The sequence below is a fragment of the Andrographis paniculata genome, unplaced genomic scaffold, assembly GCF_009805555.1.
Source record: "Andrographis paniculata isolate CXL003 unplaced genomic scaffold, ASM980555v1 Contig11END, whole genome shotgun sequence".
Taxonomy (NCBI): domain Eukaryota; kingdom Viridiplantae; phylum Streptophyta; class Magnoliopsida; order Lamiales; family Acanthaceae; genus Andrographis; species Andrographis paniculata.
This window is the reverse complement of record NW_026137391.1, coordinates 3973072-3985405: the sequence shown is the minus strand read 5'-3', so window position 1 is coordinate 3985405 and position 12334 is coordinate 3973072. Positions and strand designations below refer to the sequence as shown.

At 32.5% G+C, this 12334-nt stretch overlaps 1 protein-coding gene across 25 annotated transcripts; it reads right to left on the bottom strand.

The window, feature by feature from the left end:
- Positions 1-6770: 6770 nt before the first annotated feature.
- LOC127248792 (uncharacterized) lies at positions 6771-11251 on the bottom strand. 25 transcript variants are annotated; one of them, XR_007838146.1, is made up of 8 exons: positions 11138-11251; positions 10957-11024; positions 9561-9709; positions 9374-9441; positions 8550-8612; positions 8124-8259; positions 7929-8012; positions 6771-7195 (listed from the first exon to the last, which is right to left on the bottom strand). XR_007838146.1 is itself a non-coding variant. In XM_051271324.1 (7 exons), the coding sequence occupies exons 3-7, from the start codon at positions 9836-9838 to the stop codon at positions 7094-7096; spliced, it is 294 nt and encodes a 97-aa protein (XP_051127281.1). In that variant the 5' UTR covers positions 9839-9848; positions 10982-11024; positions 11138-11251; the 3' UTR covers positions 6771-7093. The 25 variants fall into 25 exon arrangements, 1 of the variants encoding a protein (XP_051127281.1); XR_007838151.1 differs by having other exon boundaries at positions 6771-7111; XR_007838163.1 differs by having other exon boundaries at positions 9374-9425.
- Positions 11252-12334: the final 1083 nt, after the last annotated feature.

The window sequence follows — 12334 nt, the reverse complement described above, 5'->3', positions numbered from 1 at the left end:
TAAATTAACAACTTATGTACAGGAAGCTGGATGAGAAAAAATATCTTGATGAGCTCGTCCAAATGAAACAATCTGAAACACCTAGTCTCCACCATTCCACAGACATGTTGCCTTTAATTACAGTCCAAGAAATACGTCAGTCACAGGTTCTTTCACCGACCTATTCCTGCCAAATTATATCTAATACTATTGTAAACTTATTAAATTGTAATAAATACACATACAGTTAGTGGATCATAAAACACGAGCTTCATTCCAAATCTTACTGTCAACAAACATGAAATTCTTATACACTGCCTGTGCAAAATACCATACGTTAACATAAACACCTACAGCACGAACATTCTATTGCTTCAAGTGCTCCTGCGTTCAGAAAAGCAAAGAAAGGTATGCACATATTTTGTAAACCTTTTACTTAGAAAATATAACTAAAAACATCTGATTTTACCTTCCAGATACATGTTAGCAGCAACGGTTACCGACGACACTGGTTCCATAAAATGCATTGCGCATGAGAAATGTGTGAGTATGATTATTGGTTGCGAACTAGACCTTCTGAAGGGAAAAAAGGAAAAGGTTATAACAAAAATTTACTATTTTTATGTTTTCAGGAAATCTTTGTAACACTGTTTTTTATACCGGAAATGGCAAGGCTTTGCGAAATGTGAAATAACAAAGTGAAGTGGAGCAAACTCATGTTCACAATCAAGAAAAAAGCATCTGCGTCCACAAGATTTAACACAGACAGCTACATGATCAACAACATGGAACCATGGATCTCAGGTGAGAACAAAAACAAACCATGAGTTTTTAAGCATCTAATAAATCATATTTCCATACGAAAAAATTCTTTTACTACTCCGAGTTCTCAGGCTCAAATATAGAAGATCTGACAAACGATTCACCAAATACAACCTCTTCAAACACCCCCCAATCTTCAATCCTCACTCCATCATTATCACAGATTACAACTTCATCGTCATCGTTTACTGCAGAAAAATCAAGTAAGAACTGCTTCATAAAGTACAAAAGAGGACTTCATAATCTATGCTATCGTTAGATATTAACATTAGCTTCTCTATAATAGCTGGAATCCGCAAGAATCTCTGGCCATTAATACCAGATCCAGAAACTGAGACAACCCAGAAAAAAGAAGGTAAAGAAGCACAAGCGGTCACGTCAGCAAAGAAGAAGAAATTGGGAACAAACAAGTGAACATGCAGCCGCCACAATTAATCACCAGAAAAATGACTTTGGTCTGTAATTACTAAGTTAATTCCGTCTTTAAGTACCCTCAACAAAGGAAACTTCTTTGGTCTGGTTGCCACAACCACTTACTTTAAAAATTTTCTCTCGTCAGCATCCTTTCCAGGAATACTTATATTAATATATTTTAACAAGCCTGTTACAAAATATTTGTGCGTATATGCCTTTATAATCTATTTATAGGTCACCGAAGTTGCATCTTTCTCGTATACAATTTCTGAGAAAAGAGTACCAGGGGAAACACCGGTGAACAGTCGAGAGGTGAAGGCGGCCATAACGCGGGACTCCTCTACACCCTCCACCTCTTCCAACCATCCAAATGTTATTCCGGTGAGACCTACTTTTCGGGAACTTTTTCAAGAGTTGATGGCTCTGCCTCTCGCCCGACCGATTAAACAAACGCCCTGCCTGTCAGCCGACCGTTTAAGGGCATCTTGTCCAAAAAGAGTGAAGACCTCAATGAAGGCTCTACGCGATTTCTCGATGGTCCTACAAGAACACCAGCTGCCATTCCAACTGCGGAGGAGGGCCCGGTCAGCACAGCAATGGGCAAACTTACTTACCGCCCTCAGGACACTTTTTTGGTAAATGTTGAAAAAAAATTTGAAAATATTTTTTAATATATTCATATATTTGAAAGTTCTAAAAAAAATTTCAAAATAAATTTAAAATGCTGTGAAAAATTAACATTGACCATTATGAAGAAGATCGTGTAAAAAAAATAAGGACATATTTTGTGTTGGTCACCATGACCATGATCCAACTTCTTCCTCCAAATATAATACAATATCAAGAATAAAATGTTAATGCTATATTCATAACAAACACCTGGAATAATTTTAAATTTAAACATTTATAAAATCAATTATAACGTTCTTAAATATTAATTATTAAATCATGCTTTACTTTATTTTTTTTTTGGGAAATATTATTAAAAAAAAGAAAAGAATTATATATATATTGATATAATGAAAAGTAAAAATAAAAAAAAAAAATTATATGAATCTAAACATATAAAAAAAAAATTATACTTACGAAAGAGAATCAGATAATAGGCCGTTCGGTCGGGTGGTGGGTCCGCTGCTACGTTGGCTGGTGGGTGGGTCGAAAGTCGGGTGGTCGGACGTTCCAGCCGACCCCCAATCCGCCCCACCAGCGACCTCCCACGCTAATGACCGCCGGGCCCACCATCCGACCCCCAAGCCGACCCAAAACCCGCCCCAAATGCCGATCTAGCAACTGACCCACAAGCCGACCGATCACCCGACCTCCAAATCGCCCCGCCTGCCGAGCCAGCAGGTATACCTATATAAAAACTACTTCCTTTAAAAAAATCATACAATCAAAGAAGTGGCGTGGCGTAGCACGCTCACGAGTACTAGTATATATATAATTAGAATTCTTCTGTACATTTACTATGGAATGGTTATGCTTAAAGCATTACATAAGTTCTTTACTTAAAAAATATTTGTTAGTATGTTCATTTTTATTTAATGCTAAATCCCTTTTGATGAAGCCTTTCATAGCATTACTGGTACCCTATTTTCTAGAGTTGCACACTCCTAGTTTGTTAGTTTGATTTGAAGTATATACATATGTTTATGTAAGTTCTTTCTCTATCTATTGTTAATTGCAGAATAGATCCCACAACACTCAATTCTATTTCCCTCATGTTTGTCTTTTTGCAGTTTATTCTTGGATATTTTAATTTAAGATATCAAAAAAAAAAAATGTGTAATTTTATTATCTTGACTTTTTCCTCCAAACACTTGATGCTGGGAAAAGCTTTGGCCCTAAACTTTACTAGTTGTGCCAATATATATGAATCCTAGTGTTTCATGTTCTGTTTGGTCTATCCAAGAAAGAAAGTCTGAAATATTTGTACGAGACATTGAATTCATCTTAACCCATTGACATTCTATCAATTGGACAATAGGAGAAATGCAATTTGTGTTATTATTATTATTATTATGATTATTATTATTATTATTTTTATTTTTTTTATGTTGTTGTTATTATATATTAATTCATTACAAAATATTTAAATATAAAACTACGATTATGTTTTGGCGCAGAAGTTAGCACCACGAATTAAAAATATATATATAATTTTTTACGGTGTGGCACCAAAGATGACGGGGCCTTTTAAAAAAATGGCCTAAGTCAAAGTGCCATTTAAAATTCTAGTCCCAAAGGAGTTTTCAAAACTACTATATTAATACATTGTAATAGTTTTCAGAACTCCTAAAATTTTAAATTTAGAAGTTTTTAAAAACTTTTAAATTATTAAATATAGTATTTTTAAAAATTACTATAAATATTTTTATTAAAAATCAGAATAAATATCATTCAAAGCCCTAAATCTCCATCCCGTTTTCTTCTGCGATTCTTTAGGGTTTTCTTCAGCGATTATTCTTTTGCGATTCTCTACCGCTGCCGCTGGTGCCGCTCCTCTATGGTAATTGATTTTTTAAAAAAATTCCCTTTGCTCTATTTTGTTTGTTTGTTGGTTTGGAAAATACATTTGGTGAGTTTGGTTGGCGGAGAGATTAATGTAGAAACTAATAAAATTATTGTTCTAATTTTTGTGTTTTGTTCGTTTTCATATAAATATCATAAATCAATTCAAGTCTCACTTCTATTTTCTCTAAAATCACCACCTCTCTTTATATCTCCAATTTCCTATCGGATTGTTGGAAAATTTTGAAAGTTGCTTCAATCTAGATTGTTCTCTAGCATCTTCTTCACAAGGTATCATCTTATTATTTTTATTATTTTAATATTTCTTATTGTATAATCATATAATTTTCATAATTTTTATTTATCATATTTAAATTATTTTTTTTGGTATATATATTTTTTCTAATTTTTGTAATATTGCATATTCTTATTGCCATATTTATGTTTATACCATTTCTCTAATAGTAGTACTTTGAGTTGATATAATTTTTATTGTTTTAAAAAATTTTAGGAGTTTATATTTGTGTTGAGGGGCTTATATTTGATTTAATATAATAGGATATGGATTTCAATATAAGCATTATTTATATTTATATATATACTAAATTAAAACCACATATATTTTTAACGTATATGTTTAATTTGGAATATCGACAGTGTTTTGTGATATTTTCATATTGGGAGGGATTGTCTGGCCCAGTAACGATTGTCCACTTCATCTTCAATCTACATACCGTTCTGAGTATATTTGGAATGGTGAATTAACCGATCATAAGTTTAGTCTTGTTTGTCCGAAAAGATATTGGACTAATATATCTAAATTATGTCATCCTAGGGTCCTTGAGATATTAAATCATATTGGATTTTATGGTGTATATAGAGTTGGACATGTTAGACATGATCCTGGTCTTTTGATAGCATTAGTTGAGCGATGGCATCCTGAAACACATACATTCCATTTCACATTCCGTGAGGCAACAATTACATTAGAAGATGTTGCTATGATATATGAGTTACCCCTTGATGGTAAACCTATTGTCAGTGATGCCACATCTCGACAGACCATAGAGCACTCTTCAAAGATTTGTATGGATTTGTTACAATTGTCTCTCAGTCCATAATATTTTAAGCATGGACCATGGATTTTGCACTTTACTTTAGAAGATCATTTGAAGAGTGATGAGTTTCAAATCGATAATGATAGTCCCGGAGAAAAAGTAGAGTGTTGGGCATGTGGATTTATGATATTGATGGTTATGGGTAGCATACTTCCTAATTTAGATGGTAGTAGGGTCTGGTTGATTTACTTATCATATCTGCAGAAACTTGACATTTCTGATAAGTATAGTTGGGGGAGCGCTTGTCTTGCATGTCTATATCATAATCTCTGTTTAGCTATTATTGGAGTAAAAAAAAAAAAAAAAAAGCTTAGTGGCTCCCTCACATTTTTACAGGTATATTTTTATAAATTGACATCTTAAATTTATTTAAGAACACTATTTTTTTGTTTAAGTATTTTTTTTCTAGATTTGGGCAGGTCTCGATTAAATATGTTGGCTCATCGAATTAAATCAATAAACTCTATTGATGTCGATCCTCAAATGCTTGCTAATGGTGTAATATTTCCTACTGTGCCTTACGGAGCTAGGTATTGTGATTTATACAAGTATTTCTTAATTAAAATATTTTGTATTTTTAATCCTCAAATTGTATTTGGTTATTATAGATGAGCTCGGGGTAAACATGATTTTACTCCAACTGTTCATGGTTGTGCGGCTGTTATACATGATATTCTTGATCATGAAGGAAATGGACAGGTATTTTAATAACATTTCAATAATTATATAACTTTTATGTTATAATTTTTTAATATAAATATATTATATTTTTTTGTGCAATTTAATTGGTGGCCTTACGAGCCCAATTTCTATGATAGTTTACCACATTCTTGTCCTTCAACTGTATTCCGTTACCAAGGACCTTTGTTATATGAACGATGAATTGAACATCATTTCATAGATATAGTGCTTCGGAAACTGGGCTTAGTTCAACATAGGAATACTCATAGTTCTTCTCAGGAATCCGACACAAAGAATTGGTTGAAAACTTATAAGATATTTATTCAATAATGGAATCAACCTAATTTGATGAATGGGCAGTCGGCGTTGAATGATATACCTCATACTCCGGAATATTTGCAATGATTTAGAACATATTCAAGATGGATTATCAACAATCCGGAGTTGCGTACACGGGCCGGTTATCCGACTGGTCTACCATCTTACAATCATTTTGTGGTATTTTTATATCTCTTATTCACTACCAAAAAAATAGTTTTCTGCTACGACCGAAAATTCATAACAAAAAGCCAATTTTCGTGTAATTTGCGTATTTGCTACGCCTTACTGACGACTTTTATCCGTAATGTGTACTCGCGTAACGAATGTTTTTGCCCACGCACATTTTCGTAACTACTACTCTCGGTCAATGTTCCTTATGGCAAGGTTTTTGTTACGATATTTGTTACGAATATTCTCTTGTAATAAAAAGTCGAGCTTCCCACGCGTGTGCCAGGACTTTTAGTCACGATAATTGTTACAAAAGTTCCTCGCGTTACCAAAAAATTTACTATGACCGCTTGTCAGAGTACGTTTTTTGTTACGATTTTTTGTTACGTCATTGAATCCGTAATATAAATAATATATTTTCTTATGGTCACGAAATCGGCTGTAACAAAATTATCCCTTCATATTTTTTACGTTCAAAAACCACTTTTTGTTACATCATTTATTTTTTTTGTTATGTCATTGAATCCTTAACAAAACTATCCATTCATAACAAATAGCATCATTTCTTCCTTTTGTTACAAAAAATAGCGTCTTATAAAAAAGAGTAGTTGTGGTACAATTGAAATTGTGCGTAACAAATTAACCTGTTGTGATCTTTCTTACACCAAAGGAAATTTTGTAAACAACCATGCTAAAAATATTACGATTGGCCATTGCAAACAATAAACACTATAAGGGAATCCCAACATAGGATATTAACATAACAATATTTACTAGACGATGTCCACCGTCAAACAACAAAATAAAGTAACCCATCAAACAAGCCTAGCAACATCTTCACTTCAATATTATGTTCCACAAAATGCAAGCATTTTAAACATCCAACCTAGTAATAAGCAAGTGGGGAAATCCACCAATCCATAGCAACAATTCTCACCACACAAAAGAACTCCAAATGTCTATGCATCTATTCCATAGGTATTACACATAGCCGTAACCACCTACCTTTCAAACACATCTACAACATCCAATCCATTAGGCAAACGGGGGCAAAACATTAAGGAATCGGTTGATATGCTTCAGGGGTGGCACATGAGCTGCAATTACCAACAGAAAGAGAGTAAAGTGGAATTGAATCCCCGGAAAAAGTATCCAAGAACCATGCCAATGAAGAAGCTGAACTGAAATCATAATAGTATATCAGTCTAAATTTTAAATTATTAAATAGATGTTTGAAATACACAAAAAAAAAAAGTATCAAAGGCTAAAAACAAGTTGCATTGAAATACTAAGATAATAACAAAAATACATTAGACTAAGTTGCAAATCAATTAGATAATAACAAAAAATACAAATTGAACTAAAAATTTGCAAATCCTTGTATGTCTCTTCATTTGGATCGACATGGAATACATTAAACCAATTCAATCAATCCGAAACTATATAAATTACAAAAAACCTATTTCAACCAATTTGATATTAAATAAATTAAATTAAACTTATTTCAACCAATCCGAAATTAAACAAATTAATTAAACCTATTTCAACCAATTTGAAACTACACAAATTACATTAAACCAATTCTAACCGATAACATGGTTCTGAAAAGTGAGATACAGAAATTTGTACTCCAACCAAAAATTTCCATCAAATTATTGTCTAGATCCTATCTTAAATAAGCATATACCAACAACTAAAACCAAAACATAACTTCGGGGTGACCACTAAAACATAATAACAATAAATCATACAACAATAATAAACTACCAAACAGCTCTACAAATGAATATTAACATGTGTGCTTGTGCAGGCCCGTGCAGGTGTTTACACTTATACATCTATAGGCATTTGCATCAAAATGGAATGGCAGACATCTCACAACACCTGAAAACAATAAGAAGTGAATATTCTTACAATTTTTTCATCCATTGCTTTTAAATCAATCCTTGGAATCAATTTCATAGTTACTTTCTTCCGAACTTCATTGACATATACTACCTGGCATATATTGGTTAAATTCACAAAGTTAGCAAATTGTTTTCCAGAAATACCAATGAAATTTCTCAATGTTAGCAGATAGTTTCCTCCTATGCAAGATCACGTTTATACCTTCCACTCAAGATCGGGCCAACATGCCCTTAGAGATTCCAACCATTTTGTTTCTTACCGATTGAAAACGAAAAATTTCATTAGTTAGAACCTTCATCACTTTATTGGAATATACAGTCCCAATCCCTTTATGTGCCTGCAAATTCAAAATTTTTAGATAGTTCCTAACATTACTAAGAATTCAAGTAGATATATGATACATATAATACACCCACACGAAACTGTTTATGCATGCATCTAACAAAAAGCCTCAAATGTAGATAGATTGTTCAAACACAATTACTTTAACTAGTATAATAATCATATACTCAAACAAGGGCAAGAAAATCACTTCACAGATATCATGTTGTCTATCAGCTTCAACAAAAAAATAAAGCCATTTAAGTGATCAACAACACATGCAAATATAATCTGCAATTTAGTTACCATTTCTTTCAAGTTTACAAATTTTTGCATAAGACATAAGGTTGAATGCCTCTCACGTCCAACCTAAGAGAAAAATTAATTATAAAACATAAACATTGGTGAAGAATTTAATATAAAATAAAACAAATACATAACACCTAACGGTTAGAACCCACATTTAGAAAACAAACATGTTGCAAAACTAGAAACAAACTAAACTAAAATATTGAAACTAATGAATGCAGATGCTAAACTATCAGATAGAGCACTGCACATGGAGCCATCTATGCATATCCATTAGGAGTGATCTAAAAGGAAAAAAAATAAATGAAAACATGAGACAGTACAATATGATATAAATTGGTATAACGTAATTTGAAAAAAAAAAAAAAACTTCATGCTTCATATGCACCATTCCAAAATTAAGCAAGCATGCTTCTATCTTGACAACTTAATATGGAAACTTCTAAATTCATCAGAAAACAAATCTATTTTCTTTCCTTTTTCTTCTTCCAATCCTTCATTTTATCTGAATTTCTCTCCATTTTCATTTACATCTGCATGTTCATCTTATCGTCCTTCCCCACAAACAAACAAGTATGGTACTGTAAGTTAATTGATTGAACAATTATTTGGTTCTAATGTAAATGCATTTATATTAGGAATACTTATTTTCCACTATGACTTCTAAGTTTATCTACTGAACTTGCTTGCTTACTAGTTACCTTGCTTTGTCTGTCTGTTAAAGACATAGAACATATATAAAAACAACAAGAAGAACAAGAAGTATCATAGCAATTACAACAATCAACCACCAAGCAGGGAGGCAGATAGCATTTCCTCACCTCACCTCACCTCCTCCCTCTTCTCTTCTCTTTCAGATAACTCTGCGGTACCCTCCAAACGCCAAAATCTTCCAATAATAAGTAACATAAACATATTATAACCATCTATCTATCTATCAAATTCCTACTCTTCTCTTCTATTCTCTTATCCTTAATTGTAAAATTCAAGACTAACCAAACAACTAACCTTAAGATTGGTGTCCCAACTTCTTGTGCACAACCCAATCAAGTCAGAAGTTAATCTCACACAACTCATCCGACCATCATGTGAACTTTGAAGAGATCCCAAGTTGAAAACTGGTTGTTATTAAAAGTAAACCAAACCCATCTCATCTCCTAATAATATATTTACATAAAAAAAAGCACATTCAAAGATAATAAAACAGTATGTCAAGAATGCCTATCTGTGTGTACCTGTGCTAACAGAGTGTCCCATACATAGCAATCCCCATCGAAATTATTCATAGTTTGCAAACTTTCCATACACATATAAAATTAGATATAGTTCAAATTAGATGTCTCTTATATATGATCATATTTGTAAAACAAAGCCTACAATTTTGAATGGTCGAATAATAATGTCAAGTGTGTGCATGTGTCATGTCTTATATATACTCTCTTTTTTTTAAATAAATGTAAAAGAACAAGTAAAAGTTTGAAACAACAACTCAATTTAATTAATATACACAAAAAATTATGCATCTGAATTGTGTTTCTTGAATTGGTGAAAACACATACGGACAGACAAAACACCCTCCTACATACAAACAAGTAAAGACCAGGTAGCAGTTGTATTCGTACTCTTATTTAATTCCCAAAAAAAGGTTCAGTTAATTGTTGAAATCCATTGTTTACTCATATTCTTTGTTTTTCTTTTTTTTTTTTTCTAGTACGCTTGTATACAGTGCATCTACATCATATTATTATTATTATTATTATTATTATTATTATTATTATTATTATTATTATTATTATTATTATTAATTTTTGTATATCTTGTAAAAATCAAAACCAAAATTATCAAGAAAAGCCAAACATAAATTTCTGGAATTTGATTAAATAAATAAACAAGCAACCAAAATCACTCTCTGTTTTAGATTTTCACTTCCAGAGACTTAAATGGTATGACTTTATTACGAATCTTCACATCAATTTAATAGACTACCAATTTCCCCAATTGAGCATCTCTCAAGTAAAAGCCAATGATCCAACCATTCTTACACTATATGTCATACTTACCCAAATGTAGAATAACCTATGTAAACAGAAATATTGCAAAGATTTTCTTAATCTCATAGTATGGTCTACTGTTTTTCTATAAGACTAATTAATGAAATCGCCAGGAAGAATAATTTTAATAATAGTCTGTAACTAAAGTTTAGATTAAAAAATTATATATAAATTGCAAATCAGGGGGCAGCCCATATAGATTTCAAATATGAACACTCGTACTAATCAGATATAGTTCAAATCGCCCTAAGTAGTTTTGAAATCTAAGGGTTTCACAAGATATCATGAAGGTACGATGTTTACCCAATGAGAAATTATAAAATTGGGCTCAATAGTTTGCCCCATACACAAACCTTAACAATGAGGAAACAATCGTACCGTACCCGAGGCTACTCCCCCAAGGTGGATGCTCCGTATCAACCTGAGAAAAAATTGAATATTAATACTACCCAAATTAATTTTTCCTTTCAAACAAAGAGAGAAAGAACCGTGGATCGACACCGAATCATACTAGGGAAAACTTACAAACCTTACCTGGACGCTGGCGCGGTAGAGGCTTGATCCCACCAGTTTCACGGTGATGGTTGCGTCGGTGCAAGGAGAAAGAGAATACGATTGATCGATTGAGGGGGAATGATGTGCCCTAAATTTCTCTAAGTGTGGGGGCTTATACCTATTGTTAAAAACACACGTCCTCATTTTTTTTTTGAAAGCGTGAAAGCGTTTTAACTATTTTTTTTCATTTTTTAAATTTTTTAAATTTTAAATTTTTAACTTTTAATTTAATTTTATTTATTTTTTTAATTATTCAATTTAAATTCAAAAAAAATATTAAATGGCAGTAATTACAAAAAGTATCGTAACTAATGTTTTTTTGATCAAAGTTTACCATCTTCGTAATTGTTATAAACTATTTTGCGTAATTAGTGAACTTGAAACGTTGACTTGCGGTAAAAATATTTTGTCACGGATTTTAATGTAACTAAAACAACCATTTGTTACGATGTTATTTTTATAAACCCTTTAACCGTGGTGAATATATAAGGAATATATTCCTTATATATTTAAATTCATCCTAATTATTTATTCATTGTGCACATGATATTTGGTGTAGGTGAACCAATTAAAGCGTTGTACACAGGTAGGAGACCTCAATCTTGTACAAAATGTCATTGTTGTTTAAGATGATCGAGCTAATTGGATATTAGAGTTGTACGAAACTACTTCCGTACATGGTGATCAGCCTCAACTAAGTCCGGAGTTGTATATTCCTGTTGATTCTATTGATGTACATGAGACTAATGGTATACATGAAAGTTCACCGTCACTGGCTTTAGGAGCGGATAATATGCAATCACAGAAAGATGGGGTCTTTCATAAATCTCCCATTGGTACGAATATTGCTGAAGTTTTCCATTTTGTACGTCAATCATCCCAGCCTGAAACTCAACGAATTCTCCGTAGAAGTACTCGCCAAAGTCATCCTCCAAATTGTGGCGCTGGTGGTCACAAAGGACATCGATGATGTAAGTATAATTTATTCGTTAGGTTATTTAATTCGTTATAGTAAAACGACTCCATTGGAACTTTCAGGTAGTTCGATGGCTGCCGATGACTGCAAACACCATCTGTTTGGTTGAAGCTTTTTATATCGAATGTGGCATTGCTCTGTGGTGCTTACATGTTGATATTACTGTTGGAAACTAGGGTATAGTTGCAACTAATGCATGG

Coding starts and splice junctions, on each gene's coding strand:
- LOC127248792 (XM_051271324.1), bottom strand. CDS start 9,838: ATGAATAATTTCGATGGGGATTGCTATGTATGGGACACTCTGTTAGCA. Junction 8,613..9,787: donor GGGACACTCTGTTAGCACAG/GTACACACAGAT, acceptor TTTTTCTCTTAG/GTTGGACGTGAGAGGCATTC. Junction 8,260..8,549: donor TTGTAAACTTGAAAGAAATG/GTAACTAAATTG, acceptor TTGAATTTGCAG/GCACATAAAGGGATTGGGAC.